Source organism: Octodon degus, unplaced genomic scaffold (assembly GCF_000260255.1).
Source record: "Octodon degus isolate 3935 unplaced genomic scaffold, OctDeg1.0 scaffold00212, whole genome shotgun sequence".
Lineage (NCBI taxonomy): Eukaryota > Metazoa > Chordata > Mammalia > Rodentia > Octodontidae > Octodon > Octodon degus.
In genome coordinates this window covers 3,419,481-3,441,527 of record NW_004524788.1, presented here as the reverse complement: position 1 = coordinate 3,441,527, position 22,047 = coordinate 3,419,481, and the positions used below count along the sequence as shown (strand labels likewise).

General features: G+C 39.3%; 1 protein-coding gene across 1 annotated transcript in view; it reads right to left on the bottom strand.

Moving 5' to 3' along the window:
• Ubtd2 (ubiquitin domain containing 2) overlaps nt 1-17,039 on the bottom strand; it is a 67,106-nt gene extending 50,067 nt beyond the window's left edge. The window contains exon 1 of the mRNA XM_004644842.3: nt 16,584-17,039. Coding sequence (XP_004644899.1) covers nt 16,584-16,653 — 70 coding nt within the window. The 5' untranslated portion in view covers nt 16,654-17,039. The remainder of the gene's footprint in view (nt 1-16,583) is intronic.
• Nucleotides 17,040-22,047: the final 5,008 nt, after the last annotated feature.

The following is a 22,047-nucleotide window of genomic DNA, read 5'->3' as shown; positions in this document are numbered from 1 at the left end:
CCTCAGCCTCCTAGTGCTGGGATTACAGGTGTGCACCACCATACCTGGCTGGTTCCTTATTAAAGTTACATGAAAAGAAAATGATTCCACTGAGCCAATGAATGAAAGTGATCCTACTAGTGATAGTGAAAGTGTCCTATACAATAACGCACCTCTCTCTCATCTCCCTCATACCAGCCATGAAAGTTTTCAAAAGCAAGTGCACATGTGGTGGTAACATGTCTATAATCCTAGCATTTCAGAGGCTGAGGCAAGAGGCTCACTATGTATTTAAGGCCAGCCTGGACTACATAGCCAGACCCTGTCTTAAAAAAAAAATAGAAAGGACAAGGTTAATTTTTCTTTACATTTTTGTTATTATTTTGTATATTTTAGTATTACCATTTTTATATTCATATTTTTGGGTTATGGAGTAACTCATTAGTTTCTATTATTTCTTTTGTGGCTGGGTTTTTGTGTCTTTTTGAGACAGGACTTCACTATGTAGTTCAGGATGACCTCAAACTCACTGCAATCTCCTGCCTCAGCCTCTTGAATGCTGGGATTACAAGCATGTGTCACCATGCCTGGCTTAGAGACTCTCTGATATACAAATACTCTGCATTATAAGCATGTTTCCAGAATAAATTATACTTGCAAACTATATAATAAATATTCATATATGTATATATTCACATATACATTTGTATACATATATTCATATGTATGCATATATTATATATGCACATATATACACTATATGTATATATTCATGTGTATATTCATATGTATATATATTCATATAGATGTATATATATTCAAAACTTTATCTTTTATTACCTAGAAGGCAAAAAATAATCTTACGGGTGCTACAGTGTGAACTTCTGACTGGGTAATGATTTAGTTTAGCAATGTCAGAATAAGCTTTTAGAGTACATGAAAAGTAAATGCATGGGGCTGGGGAGATGGCTCAGCAGAATAAGCGCTTGCCTGTCAAGTGCAAGGGCCTAAGTTCAATCCCTGGTTCCACCAAAAAAAAAAAGCTATAAATAATTTTGATATGTAGGTACATTAATCCTCTTTTTTTTTTTTGTATTTCAGGTAAGTGTCTACAAGGTGTTCAGGGTCTCACTACTAGATCGGACTCGCAGTGATCTGCCTATTTACAACCTCCCAAGAGCTGGGATTACAGGTGCGTGCTACCATGCCCAGTCTCAATTGCTGTCTCAGTGTGTCCTGGGGATTGAACCCCTGGCCCCTGTGCCTGCTTGCAGGTGCTTTAATCTGCTGAGCTACTTGGCCAGCCCGAGATATGTTAATCCTGATGTTCCAACTTCATTGGATTAAGAAACATCTAGCAGATTAGTAATGCATATTCTTGGTGTGCCTGTGTGGGTCATGGAGGCCTGGTGTTGGGCACTCTATGTGGTGCCTGACCCATCCCTCTCTGGCACTGTTTCCCAGCTCTGCTTCTCTGTCACTATGAACTAAACAGCTCTGTACCGCCACACCATCCTCCATGAAGTTTCTTCCTTGGAGCCTGCCAACCAGGTAATGAATCTTGGGAAATCACACATTAAACTAAATCTTTCCTCTTTTAAATTGAATGTTTCAGACAGTGTGTTCCAGGGACAGGAAAATAGACAAATACAGAAGAAATGTGATTTAAGATGAAAATATAAAAGGTGAATAGTTCTATTCTCAGAGTGAAATTAGCCTTTAGTAAAGTACCTTAAAAAACCAGTTACAGCAGATCATATCCTCAGATTCTTGCTCTTCTTCAGCATCCCCCAAGATACCTATAAAAAATTACACACATACTGTCTCTCCCCTAAATTCTTATATTTCTTAAAAAGTGGTTTCATTATTCCTACTTAGTTGGCACTCAATGTTTTGTGCATATGAAATCTGTATTTCTACGTCACTCAACCTAAGCACTAAATCAGCTCAATGACAACCTAACAAAATTCCACTGGGCTAGGTGGGTTATAAGTATAATTACTTGTTCATATCCAAACCAAGCCAAATTACCACTATATTTGCAATTAAACACAAAATAAACAGGGAAAACTTAAGCAGAAAATTAGATCACTACCTTCTGTCAAGTGGCCAAGTAAAAATTTACCCCAGAGTTAGTTTATTGTAAACCAGTTAGTAATAAAATAATTTTCAAAATCAAATGAAGTAAACCCAACTAGTAAACTCTCCATTCTCCAAGTGATAAAATAATCACAGCTATCAATTTATTATTTCAGTTATCCACTCAATAAAAAAACTATTAAAGTAGATAATATATACTCAAAACTATACCAGATACTAAAGATACAGTAAAGAATAAATCAGATAATGTCCCTGCCCTTACAGAGCTTACAATGTTCTGAGGAAAGACAGAAATAAGTAAACAATTTCTAAAAGCAATTTAAAAAGTAATACATTGGGAAGCATATTATTTTTAAGAACTATAATAAAAGTGCCACATCATTTACATTCCAAGTAAAGAGAACAGGACAAAGTGTTGAAATGGGAAAAAGTTATGACTCATTCACCAGATGCAAAGACATTCACTGACAACCCTTTTGTTTCCTCTTGACCTAATCTCTTCTTCAAAAGCAATGGTCAGGTTTCAACAAACACAGAAGGTACCAGAGCTCACCTACCAGATCCTTCTCAGTATCTCATCTCATTCTAGTTAAATTATAAATAAGCCACAGACAAACCTGTCAAACTGTTCATTCATTTTTTTCATGAAATAATTAACTATCTGAATTTAAGTTAAACATAAGACAAAGTTGCCAAATCTACAACCAAGGAAAAGAAAAAAGGGAAGCCAAGTAAGAGGTATCAAAAGTAGACCTAACAGTGCCAAGTTGCATTTCCAGCTTCAAAAATGCTAAGAGGTAAGGCTTATACCATCAATAATGAAACAACTTCACTTACATAGCACATTATGAAGTCAAAATTGCCCTAAGGGAAGGACTATAGGAGGGCTTTTGTTTTTGAGGGCTAATTCTTTATCCTTGAAATCCTGGCCAAAATAAACTGGGAGCAGGGGTAAAGATAGGAGTAAACAACCTTCCAGATTCTGTAACTAGACTACAGCTAGTGGTGTAGCCACAGTCACCACTCTAATCTCTTTGGTATTGTTAATGCTTTCTCTTTCCTTTTCTCTTAAGCAGTTTTCTCAGCATTAGAATTTGGGAAGCACTTAAACTGTATAAACTGTTAATTATATTATTCTTTGACTAGTTCTATGAAACTCCAAATATTTACTGCAATACCCAACATATTATACTTCATCTCAACAGAAAAAAACTGAAATTATGTTACGTAAATTAAGATCTTGTCATATGAATTATAAAACCTGCTCCAAAGAATCCAAAGAGCCCCTAATTTTGTAAACATGACTCAGATTACTTTGTAAAATACACATTTGTATTTTCAAACATTGTAACAAAAAGTTTCACATGTTAAATTTCAAACGTAAGAATCATCATGAGGGGGCTGGGGAGATGGCTCAGTGGAATAAGCGCTTCCCTGGCAAGCGCAAGGACCTGAGTTCAATCCCTGGTTCTGGGAAAAAAAAAAAAAAAATCATCATGAGGTAAACTACTAGATTATGATAAATTAAACAGATTTTGAAGACACTGGGATGAATCCTCTCTGGCATTTCATTTCCACAAATGTGTTACTGATTGGGAAAATCACAGCTTAGCACAGTGTCTTTTAATATGTGGGTTTGTTGTTGTTGTTGTTGTTTTGTGGAACTGGGAATTGAACTCAGGCCCTTGCACTTGCCAGGGAAGTGCTTATTCCACTGAGCCATCTCCCCAGTTCCTTGTCTTTTAATATGGACACAAGTATATCCACTCACAGAAAACTGCACAAATGAGCACACTAACACACAAATGTCTAGGTCCCATTAAATGCCACAACAAGCTCAGTTGTACTTGCTCAATCTATCTTCTAATTTCACAGAATAAATAATGCTCAGTGAAAATATAAGCTATCACACTATCTTTCATGCTTAGCTTTTGGGTACAGAACTTTATGAGACCAAATCAATTCTTTTTATTTAGTTGTTTGGGTGATCCAGGGCTTTACTGATTGAACGTAAAAGGAAATTAAATTCTGAGGCTGACATGAGAGTTATATGTCAATGTGTTAAATGTACGGCATACCTAAAAAAGAAAGCAACATTGCTGTAGAAGTTTGGATCTACTAATCTCATGTAACATGCTAAAAAACAAAAATCTAAAAAGCATTTAGTCATGGTGTTGTGTGCCTATAAATTCCAGCACTTGCAGGCAGGAGTTTAAGCCCATTTTGGGTAATTTAGTGACTTAGTGAGACTCTGCCACAAAGTAAATGTGTGGTGGTGGTGGAGCGACACCACAGCTCAGGGTAAAGGCTTTAGTCTCGATTCCCTATCCTGAAAAGAAGAAAAACAAAACAAAATAAAACAAGTAAACAAGAACAACTAAACACTTAGGAAGTCAAGTGATTTATCCAGGGACACAAACACAGAAAAATAGGGGTAGGCAGAACTCACCCTGAAAGACTGTCTCACAGACCTTTTCATTATATTCTATAGTCGTCCTATTTAATGCAGTTGCTATTCTAAAATCATGTAAATCTTCTACTAGGGAAATACTCATTTTGTGCTGGAGATATAACCGTGTTTGAAGTCCTGGGTTTGAGCCTCAACGCTATAGTATATGCACAGGAAAATACTTTTTCTTCATAATCCTTATAAAGTCAAAGATGAATTACACGCAAACCTTAACTAAACTTAAAAGCACTGAGACAGTACCAAAGTCTCTGCCCAGTGCAGCTATTCTAAGATAAATAATGTATAAAAATGACCATGACAGATTGTTTTTGAAAGTAGGAGAGGAAAGAGGGAAGTACTATAATAATAAACGGAATTTTAAAGGGTAGCAGGTTATTTCTAGGGGGAGAAATAGCAGCTCTCAGACATAGGGTTTTGTTTTGGTTTTTTTGAGATGGGGTACTGCTACTCAGCCCAGGGTGGCCAGGAACCCTTGACAATCCTCCTGCCTCAGCTCCCAAATGCTGGGATTACAGGTGTGCACCTGTAATGAAAGATTACTCCTGATTTTGGAAGACAGCAGAAGAAAACAGGATGAGTGTGGATCCACTATAGACTAGAGAACAATCACCTTCCACTAAAATCAAATCTATCTAAATCTACATTGTGGTATATAGAAGACTATGCAATTAAAATTATTATACAATACAAATCTGTTAGACTACAACAATATAGGACATTGGAATTTTGTGTAAAATAACCCTACAAAATATACCATTGTCAAAAATGATTGTTAGAAGCACAAATATATAACTGGTACCACAAATAATACTATCTTACAACTTGATCTATTGATTATAGCAATTTTACCTCCCCAAATCTGACAATAAGCATTGGTAAGTCACATTCATCTATCCCTCCATAATCTTAATCTTTTAAAATGCTATGTTTCTTCATACCTCTGGATAAGCAATTGTCTCTGTAAACAGTATCTTATACCATTATCTCCTCTTTCAAAACTGACTTTCTACAGCACCTCCTGAGTGAAGCATTCTGACCTTGCTCCCCAGTACTCCTTGAGCTTTCATAATACTGTTTTCATTACTATAAAGACTTAGAACTTTACCTTTAGAATTCTTTATCCTATTGTTAAAATATAATCTAATTTTTAAATGTTCTTTATCATATTATGTAGGGACTTAAAGTTCAACATATCAATACTTGATGAAAAATACCTGTTCCTTATTATGCCTAAGATGTTTGAAATGTAGTGAAATAGTGAGGTTAAGCTTGATAACGGAAATCGTTTGATAATAACAATAAGCTTGTCTTCTGGATGGTTAACAACCTAAGTTTGCAGAACAAAATTAGAGAAAAAGGAGGGCTACAAGGAAAGCCAATATTTTGGCCCTACCCTTCTAAGGTCAATTAAGACTCAGGACATATGAGAACTTGTACTGTAACGTCATGTACCTCGGTAGTGTCCCAGATTTTCTGATCAAGAAGGTTATGGGGCCAAAGAGGAAATTGATCGATGACGTGGAGTGTGCCTAAGGAGAGTCACATGAGAAGAAGAAGACACTCTCTCAGGCTTTCACAGAGAGCACATTGGCCAAGCAATGGCCGTGACTCATCCACATGGCTGCACTGACAAAGGTTCTACAGTCTGAGGTACAGGATCTCAGGATAAATCCTGAGGGCATTTCACTGACCTTCTCAAACCAAAAAGCTACAACTCTTGTTGCATAGGTTCTGCTTTACCTTGGTCTTAACCATCCAGTAGAAAAGTATGAAGATGAAATATAGGAAGTAAAGCCATTTTGTTATGTTGAGCTGTAGGGGACTCACGTCAATAATTTCTGACATTGCCAATTAAACAGAAGACCCAATGCTATTATGGGCTTCTGTACTCTTTTAGAATATTTTGCTGAGTTTACACACCTGTAATATTCAACAACGGAACTTAAAAAAAAATTGGGGTATAACTATGAATGTCCATTTTGTATCTGTGTATTCAAAGTGGTTGGGATAGATATATAGTTGCATTCTCTTAATGAATAGAATGATTTTTTCTAATGGTGTTTGTAAGTAGGATCACAAGTCTGCATCTTGTACAGCAATTAACCACTAAGAAGAATATATGCAGTGTATTATTTGTTGAAACTGTACTTTCGATTTGATTTGAAACTGTCTCATTGCTATATGTTTATCAATAAAACTTTGAAAAGAAAAAAAAAAAAAGAACTTTACCTTATTATTTCAACAAATACTTCCTCCAATAGACCATAAGCTTCTTGGTATCAGACAGCCAGCCTTATTTGTAACCCTAATTAAAGCGGGCATCAAGGACTCAAGAGTTAAAATAACAGAGGCTATTTTGAAGAGCCTGGCGTGGTGGCATGTGTCTTAGTCCTAGCCACTTAAGAGGCTATGATGAGAGGATCACTTGAGGCCACAAGTTCTACTGACCAGCTGGTTAACAGAGGAAGACCTCCATCTCAAAAAAGAAAAAAAAAGTTTCAAGAACTTACCTAAGAAATACAGTATTTGCCCTGTGTTGAAAGTAGATTCATAACTGAATGAGCTTGACCATGTATTACTCTATGACAGTGGTGGTAAATCTACAGTATGCCCATTAATGTGGTTTTTCTTTTTATTTTATTTTAGGGAAGGGTCTTCAGGGTGTCTAGGGTCTCGTAGTGATCTACTACGTGTACTAGCTCGTAGTGATCCACCTGTTTACAGCCTTCCAAGGGCTGGGATTATAGGCACACACCACCACGCCCAGTCTCAATTGCTGTCCCAATGCGAGCACAGAAGGCCCGGGGATTGAACCCCCAGCCCTTGCACCTGCTTGCAGGCAATTTAATCTGCTGAGCTATTTGGCTGGCCCCTGATTTTTCTTTTAAAACAAAAGATATTGATGTGTAAGATTTTCCTAACTAAAATCTCAGTATTCTGGTGTAATTGCAATGTTGGCACTTTGTGACAAATAAGTGATTTTGGGTTGTAGTTTGGTACTCAGTCTCTAAAAAGATTAACTATGAATGTTATCCTTTTAATATTCTTGTCACATGGCCTGCGGCATGGAAGCTATCTTGTTCATATCTGAATCCCATCTATAATAAACACATACAATTATCTAAGGTTTCTTTTTTCCTTCCAGAAAGGGTCTCGCTGTGTAGTTCAAGCTGATCTTGAGTCACTGTGTACCCCAGGCTGGCCTCAAATTCAGCGACCCCCACCCCCCACCCCCACCTCAGCCTTCCAAGTGCTTGAGATTATAGATGTGTGCCACCAGGCCTGGCTCTAAAAGTTTTCTTGAGAAGGTAAGAACTTAATTAGAAAAGCTGAAAAATGACTCAGTTGAGGGTGTAGCTCAATGGTAAAGCACTTACCTTTGAGCATGATTAAGGCCCTGGGTTTGATCCCAGTACCACAAAATAAAATTTTTAAAAATTAGTCGTCTTGAGCAAATGTTTATTAACAAGATTTCATGCTCAAGTAAAATTCATTTAAAATTATTTTCACAGGAAAATGTTTTTCTTAGATATCTAACTTCAATAGAAACTCCATTTCTTAAAAAGAAGAACTATAATGGAAACTTCTAAAAAGTTTTATTGCAAAAATGCAGAAATATGGCATAGAACACCCAATGTACACTCAGCAATATTTAACCTCTCAGCTCAATATATAGATATATTAAAAAACCTAATTCTTGCTGACTGAGAGTCAAAGTAGCTGATGTAAGAAGAATATATGCTGATTGCTCTTCACCAACACATGAATCTTTAAAGGTTAGTAAAGTTTCAACGGATGATCCTTGAACTACCAGTGAATCGTGAGGAGCCTGCTGGTAGCCCAATACTGCTCAATAAGCAGAAAGCTGGGAGGAATAGTGGGAAGAATCAGGTGCAGTAGTCCATCAAATGCAGATAAACTATGCAGATTGTCTGCAGTAAGAAGAAAAAGAGAAAATCAATAAATCAGCAAATTGATTATAATGTCCAATTTGATCATACTGCTTAACCTACATCAACCTAATGCTTTCTTGCAACAAGAATTTGTTTTGCTCAAAAGTCACAAGAGATAATTTGTTAATATAAAAGCAAAAAGCTTATTAGTAATACTCCCTCATCATTCTCATTAGAAAAATATTATGTAATATACTACCAGCAAGATTCTGACAAAGCTTTGCATTTATATTAACAAAATTAGGTTTGAGTATAAAACCCACCTACTTAAATTTATCCAAAAGAAAGAAAAAATGTCATACACTATCAAGTCAGAGGACTGAAGATTCCTATCACTTCTAATAACTTAAAGCTTCTGCCAATTATCAAAACTTCTCAAACTTTAATACAATACCAGTAATTGTTTCCTCAACAAATTAAAATTAGAAAAGTAAAAAGCCCCATTTAATAATCATAGCAAGAATTTTCTTTAGAAACACCTTCCAATATAAATTCCAAGGTCATTCTGGCTGAGACCTCTACTCTTTGACCGAAAATTTAAAACAGAGCGGACTACCCCAAAGACAGTAAGGTAGCAGTTACAGTTAAAGCAGCCCTTGTCAGTTTTTAATGTAAACTCCAATGATAAAATCTCTTCCCAAAGAAAATTCAACCTTCCAACCTTACTTTCTACCATATATACTTACACCCAGTATACCACTTTTTCCAATCTACCCATTAGTGCATTATTTTCATTTTTGGTTCTTTGGCTAAAACTTCACTCCTGCCAATAAAATCTGTCAGCAATGCTTTACATTGAGAAAATACTTCATATTTTGTGGTATAAATCTTTTTCCAAAGTGGTATGAAATTTTATGCATCTCTCAAAAAAGACCCAGAGACCTTTCATGAGAATATGAAATACGAAGGAAATAGGAAGAACTTTTACTTCCACTGTCATACAAGGGATAAAAAGAAATGAAATCTCATTCTGAATTTTGGTTCACTGTTTGTTACAGGCACACCCAAAGAATAGTAACATTAAAAAAAATTCAATAAACAATCCAGTTAGATGATGTGTAAAGCAATACTCGGGCTACTGAAAATACAGAAGGAAAAGGGGTGCAGGGTAGTTTCCAGAAACAAAGTGCTGTTAAATCTGAACCACACCAAGCTCAAAGGGATTACTGGTAAGATTCTGGGGTTGGATGCCCACAAAATCTACCTTGTTTTAGGATAAAAGTAACAAACTATGGTTTTATTTTCTCTGAACACAGCTATAATGAAAAGTTATTGAATCAAATAATTTTTCTGAAATTATAAGAATGATCTGAAAAAAAGAGAATGATCTGATCTAAACCAATCAGTCCTACTTGTTTAAAACATTTCCTGCTTCTCAATAATTCAACGAAATTCATTTGAAATACCCATTACATGTCAAGCCAATATAGGTGACTTCTCTCATTTCTTTTTGTGAAATTTTTAATGACTCAATTCTTGGTATTTTATGCCTCTTTTACTTTCTTTTTCTTCTTTTTTTTGTTTTGGCAGAACCGGGGATTGAACTCAGACCCTTGCACTTGCCAGGCAAGCACTTATTCTACTGAGTCATCTCCCTGTCCCCTGCTTCTTTCACTTTCTAGTCAGTTTATTCCTTCAGTGAAATTTTTCCTAGCCAATTCCAAATCCACGTTCCATTTGTAAACTTCTGTACTACCCTAATTGAGGTCTTGGTGAAATATTTTTCCATCTATACTTTTAACATACAGAACATCAAACTACAGCTTCCCTCAGATTTCTCTTTCTGCTGTGCAATCTCAACACTTCCGATCACCCAGGTTCACAAGCACAGAATGAATATTTTCTTTCTCTTCTTTCTCCCTATATCCAATAAATTACCAACTTACGCAACGCCCACCTGCCACACCATGGTTTCCTCATTCTAGTATCTTCTCACTTAAATCTGTGTATTTCTCAAACGTTAATTAGCAAAGGAATCATTTGGAGATCTTGTTAAAATGCAGGTTCTGATGCAGTAGGTATGGGTGGGCCTCAATGTACTCCCAAGCAAGGCCAAGGGTGCTCCTGGACTATACTTCTTGGGCAGCAAAGTGTTAAGAGTGTTGATTCCTGAGGACAGAGAACCCCACTACCATCACCACCAACATTATCGTCCCATCAACTAATACATAATGCTTCAATTCACCTTTAGTAAGTGAATACACAGCAGTTGGTATATACTACTACCCAGTGTATAGACTGTTTATAACCACTTCCAAATCTTAGTTCAAAACTCTTTTTCATTTGGTAGTTCACAAAGATCATTAAATGTGTCTTGAAAACCAGTTATCCTGGTTACTATTACATAACTTCTGCTCAACCCTATGCTGCTTACTTTTTTTTTCTTCCCTTAGGACTTGCACAGTTATACTTCAGTTTCTTCTGTTTATAGTGTTTTGGTTGTTTTATATACACATACTATGTTTTCCTAGAAAAAGGATTTGGACATAAGAAAAAAGAGCATGATTTCTTTTTTGGACCAATACAACAGTGGGCATTCTGGGTGGTACTCAATGCTTGTAAAATGATCCCCCAGAAAACACAGTGATTATCTTGATTAACAAACTGAGATAGGTGGGCCTGGGTCTGGGCATGGGAGTATGTCCCAGCACTCTGGAAGGCTGAAGCAGGAAGACTGCAGGACAAGCCCAAACTGAGGAACTTAGCAACTTAGTGAGATCCTGTCTCTAACTATGTACATACATACATACAGAATGTAGCTCAGTTCATTCCTATGAACAGGGTGGGAGGTTGGGATTTTTTATTTTTTTCTTTTCTTTTGCCCTGGAACCGGGGATTGAACTCAGGCCCTTGCATCTGCCAGGGAAGTGCTTATTCTACTGAGCCATCTCCCCGGCCCCAGGAGGTTGGGATATTAAGTAGGTCTATGGATTAACTTTGCCAACTTTTCAAAAACACTGCTGAGCAGATGGCACATTTATGTAATCCCAGCATCTGAGAGGCTGAGGCAGAAGGATCAATGCAAGTTTGAAGCCACCTGGGTACATAGTGAGTGCAAGACCAGCCTTAACTACATGGCAAAACCATGTCTCTCTCTCTCTCTCTTTTTTTGTTCCAGGGATCAAACTCAGGACCTTGTGCTTGCCAGGCAGGCACTTATGCCACTGAGCTATCTCTCTGGCCCAAGATGGTGTCTTAAAACAACAGAATTTTACTGCTAATAACCTTTCCCCAGATCAGAAAGAGCAAATAAAAGTTTTTTATTCATAGCTGAGAAGGCAAATATTAGTTGACAGATTTGGTTATTTTTGGCAGAACTGGAGATTGAACTCAGGCCCTTGTGCTTGCCAGGGAAGCACTTATTCCACTGAGCCATCTCCCCGGCTCCCTTAGTTGACAGATTTGTGAACTACTCATTCTAGATCTTTATTATTATTATTATTATTATTATTATTATTATTTTAAACATTGGGTCTCATTATGTAGTCCATGCTGGTCTTGAACTTTCAGTCCTCCTACCTCAACTTCCCAAGGGCTAGGATTACAAGCATTTGCCACCATGATGAGTTTAGATCTTTATTCTTTATCTGTTAAGTGAAGGTATCAATGGGGAACATACATTTCACAGTAGAAATACAGGCAATATAGTAGAGCATAAAATGAATTGTATTAAACTTACAAACTTTTGTACATCAAAAGATACTATTAAGAGAAAGAAGATAATCCACAGAAAAGGAGAAAATATTTGCAACTCATAAATCTGATAAGGATCTCACATTCAAAATATGTAAAGAATTTGTACAACTCAGAAAAAAAAAAAAAACCCTCAAATATTCCACTAAAAAGTGAGCAAAAGGCTTATATAAAAGTTTTCCAGAGCTGACCTGATAGTTTAGCGGACTAAAGTGCTGCTTAGGCAGAGCGCAGGCAGTGGTTTGATCCCTAGCGTGCTGTGCTGGGCCCCGCCCCTGGGACTCACTGAGATGGCAAGTGAGATTGGGCATGGTGGTGCATGTTGATAATCCCTGTGCTTGGGAGGCTGAAATCAGGAGAATCACTATAGTCTGATCTATGTAGTTAGGTCCTGTATATCCTGTATCCCCTGTACTAAATGCATAAAAAAAAGTTTTCCAAGGTCTAGGGATATAGCTCAGTGGCACCATGCCTGCTGGCAAGCATAAGGTTGTGAGTTCAATTCCTGGTACCTAAATAAGTAAATAAATAAGTGAAATAAAAATAGGAACTTTTCCAAAAATTCTATAGAAATGGCTACCAATTACATGTAAACACTACCCACTAGGGAAATGCAAATCAAAATCATAAGATAGCAATTCACATCCACTAGAATTGCTATAATTAAAAAAAAATGGAAAACGAGGGTTGGTGAAGACACTAACAGTGAGAATGTAAAATGATACAGCTATTGTGGAAAAAAGTTTGAAGTTTCTCAAAAATACAAACATAGAATGACTATACTACCCGCCCAACAATGCCATTCTTAGTTATTTAGCCAAAAGAACTAAAAATGGAGTCAACCAGATAGTGGTACACCAAGATTCACAGCTGCATTAGTTATACCAAAATGTATAAACTACCCAAATGTATACCAACAGATGGACAGGCAAACATGCAATGTGTACACACCATGCAATATTCAACCATAAAGATTAAATACTGATACATAAAATACAAAGAAAAGATAAATATTGAGATTTTATTTGTATGAAACACTTACAATGGGCAAATTCATCAAGGTAAAAACACCAGCGGTTATAATAGCAGGGAACAAAGACATACTGTTTAAGGGATCCAGTTTCTGCTTGGAATGATGAGAAAGTCTGGAAATGTGCAATAGTGATGGTTATTGAACATAAATATAATTAAATGATGCTGAACTAAACATTTAAAAATTGTTAAAATGGCAAATTTTGTTATACTTTATCACAATTTTATAAAACAAAACAAGGTAGAAAAAAGGAGAGGGAAAGGAGAAACTCTCACTCTTGAATGTAGCCTTGGTTTTTGGATTGCCATGCACGAACTTCCTAATACTGAGCAAGTTATTTAATTTCTCTGAGCTTCAGTCTCATCTATAAAATAGGTATAATATCTACTTCATAGAGTTGTTGAGGCCTCAATGAATTTATTAATCCCGTAGCACAAGATCTGTTATATAATAAATATCAGATAAATGGTGGATGGCATTATTAAAGAACTACTGTTACTCATCAAGTAGGTGTCTGTAAGACTGCTATAAATGAATATCTAAAAGAACTCTGGATGTTCCCAAGATACTCTGAAATAGACTACAGAAATGGATGTCCAGCATTTGGATATCTTCCTGCAAATCTGGAAACTGTGATTACAAGGGCCAATTCTCTTAGAACATTATTGAATGTACAGAATAAATGACATGACCACCAACCAAATACTGACTTTGCAAATCATTACTCTCATTAAAGAAGTGAATTTAGAAAACAAGCCTTTTAGCTGTCTTTGTTAGTCCCCCTGCTCCCTGTCACATATTTCTTGTTTTAAAAACCATAAGGGATTTAATTCCTTAGCAAATGCCATGGCTAAAATTTTGTCCAGATATCTGAAAGACTAAAACCTGGATCACACTGTCATAATACACCAAAGAACCATGAAGAATACACTGATCAAAATGTCAACACACTAGGAAATTCTAGGAAAATAAAAGTTTGGAAACTGTCAAGTACTCTTGAATATAATTTTATTTTTTTAACATAGGGTCAATTTGTTCAATTTTAAGGTAGGGTCTCACTATGCTGTTGAGGCTGGCCTTCAACTCACTATATAGCCCAGGCTGGCCTCAAACAGCAATCCTCTGCCTCCGCCTCCTGAGTGCTAGGATTACAGGAGTGTATCACCACACTCAGCTCCTAACTTCTATGATATACCTAACTTTATTAAAATTAGGTATTTATAGAAGTAAATCTGGAAAAAAAAAAGTAAATCTGAATTTTAGCCAACGTACATCACAGGAATATATAAACGATTCCAAATAGATAAGAATCTTATAATGTGAACTAAACTATTTGTGTATTCTATGATCTTTTGAAATTCTCCAAATTTCTTCAGAAAAGTAATCCACCCAATAAGGAACCTTTTCTTGATATACACACAAGAGTTAAATGACAATTAACTCTTAAGTAGTGGTTGGTATTCTTTTATCTAAACTTTTCTTTGGAAAGTATAGCACTACTTATGGTCCAAAGAACTTAATCCTCAAAGGGACTGATACTACAGCTATCTTATTGGATACTACTGGTAATACATTATCCAAACTACGATTTAAATTCAGTACTAATGATGCCTGGTAGTCTTTTAAAAAATTGGTTCACATTTATTACACAAAAGAAAAAATATTTATTATAATTTTATTTTATTTATTTTTTTAATTTTTATTTATTTATGTGTATGTGTGTGTGTGTGTGTGTGTGTGTGTGTATGGCCAGCTCAGCCCACCAGGGGGTGGGGCTGGCTGGCATGCGGTGCTGGGGGATTGAACCTCGGTCCCTGTGCTTTGCTAAGCTTGTTCTAAGTTGGTGCTTTAGACCACTGAGCCATCTCACCAGCCCCTATTACAATTTTAACATAAATGCAAAAAATAAAATTGAACGCCATAAGAAGTACTAATATTCATGGGTACCTTTAATGATCAATCACCTCAACTAGATTAACCCAAAGCTGTTTTAAATTGGACCCTTATTTTCTAGCTTTATCTTCGCTCACTGGTGTGCCACATGTGACAATGCTGTAATATGAAATGAACTATAAAGTACCACTCTCGGGGACTCCTGTTTTCAAGACCACCTTTATTGGGCTCCCATATAATCTGTCCAGGATTATACAGGATACCCACAGATTTTAATGAAGTGGCACGACTGAACATCCTGTAATCCAGGAAATACAGCCAGAAAGTTAGATGTACAGTGCCCATGGGCAGAGCCTAAGTACAGGGCAAGCAACTGATCTAAATGTTAGTAAACTGAGTTTGTCATTTTTATTTCCCAATTTAGTTTTGAAACTTATAAATATGGGCGACACACATTAGCATCAGGTCGAAATCAAACCGACGCTGTTTTGCTACTCCTGAAAGCTATTCCAGCAACTAAAACATTCTAACTTGTATGCAACCTAAATAACAGACTCAGTACTGTACAGGTCACTTAGCATAGAATTTTATTATTATTCCACCCTATATTACAACTATCAATAAACAAATTTAAAATACCTGTCAACACAGACCTATTTACCATACAGCTGAAGTGCATCCCATATTAAAATTAAAAAAAAAAAAAACTTTTAAAGTACTAATCCTATATAGCTGAGGTAAGTCAGACTCTCATGAGTACTTTTATCGTACATATCTTCCTTTTACGCAAGACAGATCAAAATTTGACGAGTACAACCCAGCAGGACCCTGGCCCCAAACCTCCCCGCAGTGCAAAAGTAGCGTTTTACACAGAGACCGTTTGCCCTCCCTTCAATGTAATGCCTGAGGCCACTTGAGACTTCTCCAGCCGAGCTCCAGAAACTCCCAGGTTTAAATGGCCAAATTGGAACCAACCAGGGCAGCTGTCATCTGAAACTCGGGAAAGCTGAGCCCAGCCAACTCTGCTGAACAAGGAAGGGTGCGGAGAGATGTGGCGGGGCCCGTCGGAGGGAACGCATTAGGCTCTCTCCCCCTCCCCGCCATCCCCATCAATCCGCTCTTCTGCAAGCCCGGCGCCGCCATCCTGTTCCTGAATAATTAAACGGGCTGGAGAGAGAGTGAGGTGGCCAGAAGGGCAGCTTCGGGTCCGAGTTTCCCGAGCCGGGCGGTGCGGCCGGCGAGGCCAAGCGCCGAGTCCCCGGCGCGCGGAGGACTTTCTCCCGCGGCAGGAGGGCAGGGCAACCCCCGCAGCCGACGGGGCAGCGGGAAGGGGGGCGCGGGGGTGACATGGAGCAGCAGACGACAAAGGGTGCGGGGGCCGCGCGGCCGCGGGGATCGGGACAGGTGGCCGGGCCTGGCCGGGAACAATGGGGGCCGAGGCTGCCCCCTGGCGCTCACCTACCTCCGGTGCCCTCCGAATTCTCGTTGAGGCTGCCAGAGGAGTCGTGCTGGGCGCCCACACACCCGCCCATGGGGGCCCCCGGCGCCTCGTCCGCCACCTCTGGGCGCTCGTCCGGGCACGCCGCCGCCTCAGCTTCCTCAGGCGCCGCCGCCTCCGCCGCCGCCGCCTCGGAGCTCCGGACAGGCGCCCCGCTCCGCTCGCCCGCTGCGGCCCAGCCTCCGCCCCCTTCGCCGCTCCACCCACCGCCTTGGCTCGGCCCCTTCCTCCGCGCCCACTTCTACCTCAGCCTCCGGGCCGCCCGCCCGGCAGGCCTGGCTGGTAAGCCGCCCGCGCTTCCCGCTCGGCCCAGCCAGGCCGGGGCTGGCCCATCCCAGGCGGGCCACAGCGCCCGCTTCGCCCCCTCACAACCTCGCACGCTCGCCTCTCGGCGAGCCGGGCGCCGCCGCCCGCCCGCCAGGCCCCATCGCCCCCGCCCCACGGCGCCACCCTCCGCACCCGCGCTCGGCCTGGGCTCGGCCAGTCCCGCCTCGAACAGCCCGGGAGGGGCGGGGCTGTGGGAGGACTCTCGCTGATTGGCTTCAGGGGCAGAGGGGGCGGGGAGAAGGAGCCCCTAGGGGAGGAGTAGAGAGGGTCCGTGGGGGAGGGCGGGGAAGGAAGCATGAAGGGGAAGACGAGAAGAAGAAAGGAAAGGAAGGAGAGGGATCAGGAAAGGAGGCACAAAAGTGAGGAAGCGAAGTGGGTAGCGGGGAAATCGAGTTTCTGGCTCCTCCTTGGCTGTCCGCTCTTTCTGGTGGAAGCAATTGGAGAAGGCACCGAGAAGTAATGGAAGATTTACAGGCGGGCACTGGGCAGTTTCCTAAATAACGGGAGGGGGTTTGAGGGAGTCAGTTGAGCGTTAAGGTCTCAGCGCCCCATCAGTTCGTTAGAGCTCAGGAGTTTGGGCTTCTTCCCTGCCCATCCACATGCCCCCAAAAATCACTGTGCCCCATTATTGGCGGTGGAGGTGGCCCTTGTGGTTGCAAGCAGAACTCAAGACTAAAAGAGGCGCCCTGGGGTGGGAGAGATAGGCGCCCCTCCTGGTACTGGAGGAAGAGATTTTTTTTTTTTTCTTTTTAAGTGAATTGATTATTCAGGCAATACTATATCCCAAATCCTGCCTTCACACATATTTTGTCATCTTTAGAAGTATAAGTGTGAAATATCCTGCTTTTTCTAAACAAGACTTGACCCTGCCCAAAATTTTTGGCGGTTACAATCTCAATCTAAGCCAAACTGTTAATGGTCCCTTTAGAATTGTACTTCTTGGACAGAAAGTCAGTATTTATACTGATGATGATTATATGTGGTTAACTCCAAGTATAGGGCAACTTAGTAAAAAGGTCCCCTTTTTGGGAACAAAGAAATCATTCCTATTCTCACTGACCTAACTCTACTAAATACTTGGGATGGTTACCCCCAACCCCCAGCAGTCTATACACCCATAACTTCGCAGGTCAAAGACTGGTTTGCAATAGACTGGCTTAATTGCCCTGGAATTAGATGGGAAGCTTCCAGTGGTACTTATTGGTTCTGTAGAACCAATTTGTGGCCCTGGCTATCCCATAGATGGGTCGGGAGATGCACCCTGGGTCTTGCATGGTTACAAGGCAGGATTGTTAAAAATATCAGCCAACCTGCAAATTTACCCTGTCTACAACACCAATGGTTTAAAAGTATGTTTCACTGGTATGATCATTTGGCTTCTATCTTTATCCCTTCCGTAGGATTAGACGATGTCATACAACACATTTAGGTCTTGACTAACTATATTCAACAGGCCTTAAATGACACCTTCACTGATCTCTCTCCTAAATGAAGTAAAATTAATGAGACAAGCTATCCTCCCAAATCGGATGCTGTTAGACATTCTAGCAGCAGCACAAGGGGGTACTTAGGCAATTGTAAAAGCTGAATGTATGTACATTTCTGATCTTTCTAATATCTCAGTGACTATTCAAGATATTAAATGACAGATTGATGTCATGTTAAATTCTGAAATTCCGTAGAACGTCTCCTTACCTTCTTTGTGGGAAGCTATTGCTGGCTTTTCCTAGTGCAGATATTTGTTGATTGTATTCATAATAGTCTCGTTGATCTTTTTATTTGACTCACGCATACTTGCCTTGCTTTGCTCTTGTCTCCAGGCTTAGAGCTATACACTTACCTGATGTCTATCAAGGGCCTTTAGATAGACCCTCTGTGGAGAGTCACAGCTACAATCCCTTCCTGCTGGAAGAAGAGTGGTGGTCACCTCTTGCTCCCCCTTGGCAGTTAGGGGTACCTGCTCAAAGGGGGGAATATTATAGACAGCTATAATATAGACAGCTAGGTTAGGTAGAAATATTATAGGCAGTCAGACAGGGCTGGGCCCTTAAACTAGTCAGTGCAAAAGAACAGAACACATTACAACTGTGACTGGAGGTGCATTCATAGAATGCCAGGCCTCAAGATAAAGATGGAATGACTAGACTACCTCCCTTCCTGAAGACAAGCCATATACTATAAATGATATTACCTGGTCCAATAAAGTCTAGATAGACATCCATCTTCCAGGACCTCCTGACTCCTCTCTTCCCAAAAAGGTCTTGTTCTTTCTATATGTGCTTGCTGTGTGACTTGCTTCCCCACTGGATTAACATTACCTAACTCCCTATACTTATAGCCAGTTATTTATATACTCTAAGCTTATTGGTGGAGCATAGTTTTGTCCCACATTGTGCCCACCTCATGATATTGTACCTACCTCATGATTTTGCTCCATAAAACATCTTTTGAAAAGTGGGCTCATTGGCAACCCATTTTTGGTTCCTCTCCTGTCTCTCAATAGCTATCATCCCAATAAAGTTTTCCTGATCTTAAAAAAAAAAAGTTGAATTGTGCTTCTTGCTATGATGCCTTAGAATTTTTATCATCCTTTTTAGGCATTTTTTTAAAAAAAGCTTATTTCTGCCTAAGAGCTGTTTTAATATCTGCTCCACTTTTACACTAGACTTCCTTTTTTTAACATCCTGGGTCAGCTTTGGTGTAGCATTAAAAAATTTTTTTTAAAGTGAAATATCTAAGAAAAAGATGTACTGCAGTTTGGAATTTGCATTTAAATATATTTTCATATACTGCTGGTGGGAGTGTAAATTGGTTCAATCTTTTTGCAAAGCAATTTTTCAGTATGGATCAGGAGCCTTAAAAAAATGTTCATGTCTTTCAACTTGGGATTATTCCACATCTAGGAATCTAGCTCATAGAAACAGTCTAAAATGCAAAGATTTAGGTCCCTGTATTTATTTGATAATCAGACAAAAATGATGGTTAAACAAACCCTGAGGTTTTGTGAAAGCACTGAAATGTCTTCTGAAGAATAGAAGTCTGTTGTATCAGTCTGTTGTAGAAGTCTGTTGTATCAGGCTTAAACTGAAAAACTGTTAACACTGTCCTCAGCATTCAAAAATAGCTTACTATCACTGATGTTCTTAAGGATTTGGAGAAGTTGCTGTGAGATTAAGAACTGTGTCACAAAACCTTCTCCCTGATCATTCTTGGCTGATGTGGTGGATGAACTAATGGTCAACTTGTAGCACTCAGCTAAACTGCCAGTGGGTGTGGAGGACCCACCTGAGCGTTGTTGTCAGCAGCATAAAAAGGGAAGCATGTGAGCTATTGATTCTCCTGGAGAAGCTTGTCATGCTGGTTTTCCTGATATTAATTCAGCTGTCATCATCACTGGAGGAGCTTGAGTCCTTGCTGTTGTGGAGGATGGCTGTGGTCTTTTTCAGAGGAGCTCTGAGCCTTACCTTGATTGTCTCTTTCTGGGCTCCAGTGCAGATCCCTCAGCCTGCTGGCACAGATCATTCGTCTCGCTGGGGTAGACTTTCTAGCTTCCACCACTGACCTTTCGGCCTTCCCAGTACAGATCCTTGATACAGACGTCCATGAGATATTGTCATGGGCTCTTAGTCTTCAGCTGGACTCATACAGGACATTGCCATGAGATCCAGGGCCTTCAACCGGATTATTGGGGTCTCTGGTGTGTGGACAGATCTGTACTTTTCTGCATCTGACTTTCTGGATTATGAAATAATCATATAAATTATGTGTCCTGTGTTAAATCTATTTTCCCTGAAACCCTGATTACAATGGCTGAAGATTCACAATGGTAGGCAGACATCACTTCATCTCTTCCCCAAAGGAGAGAAGGCTTCTGCTGACTATTTGCGAAGAGATTGCTTTGTCCTGAATTTTGGTCTAGAAATAGCAGAAACCAAGACTTTTACAACGACTATTAAACAGATGGTAGGTACCCAAATGATGAGGGCTTTCTGCTGAGCAGTGAGGAGTTGGCACTAGTGAGAGAAAGCAATCTCTTGGAAAGCTTCTCAGCAATGAACGTTCTCCACTGCCTTCATCTCAGGGCAGAGATGGTGCTTCTGCCAGAAGAATCTGTAGCAGTAATCCCAGGCACAGCTATTAACGTCCTGTATTGGAATGTGGCTCCCATCTTATACTAGCTACGTGACCTAAAATTTCTGCACAGCTCAGTGTCTTCACCTATCAAACTGGGCCCATAATAATGCCCTAAGTTTGTGGGGACTCTTTATTAACTCTTCATATTTAGGGCCACCTATTGGAACTTATTGCATGACCCAATTGTTGAACACAAAAACGCTGCCCTCTCTTTGTGTCTGGAATACACATGCTTTTAATTTACATTGCCTTTATGAATACAAGATCCATCTATATATTTCACCAACTTAAATTGTGTGATTAAATAGTTTTAATGTTTTCAGTGACCATCAGCTTTGATATTTTAATCACTCCAAGAAGAAACCCTGCTCCTCTTAGCGGTCACTCCCCATTTTCTTCCAATCCCCATCCTCAGCTCTTGTCAAACCAAAAATCTACTTTCTGTCTGTATAGATTGATCTCTTGTAGGCATTTCACTAAATGAATCATCTAATCAGTGGCCTTTTGAGACTAGCTTCTTTAACAAAATGTATTTTCCAGGTTTATTCATGTTGTAACATGTAATAGTACTTCATTCCTTTTTATGGCTGGATGATATTCCATTGTACAGATATACTACATTTATTTATCCCTTGATCAGACATGGACATTTTGTTTTTAGCCACTATGACTAAATCAGCTATGAATATTCATGTGCAGATTTTGGGGTTGACATACGTTTTTAGTTGTCTTGGGTATACTGTATAGCAAAGAATGAAACTGCTTCGTCTGTGCTTACCGGAATTTAAAAAATGCCTTTTGAAGTGGCTACCCTATTTTATATTCTCACTAGCAGTTTATGAAGGTTCTAACTTCTCTGCATCTTTGCTAACACTTATCATTATCCATTGTTTATATAGATATCGTAGTGGACACGTAGGGTATCTTATTGTAGTTTTGACTTACATTTCCCTATTGGCTAATGATG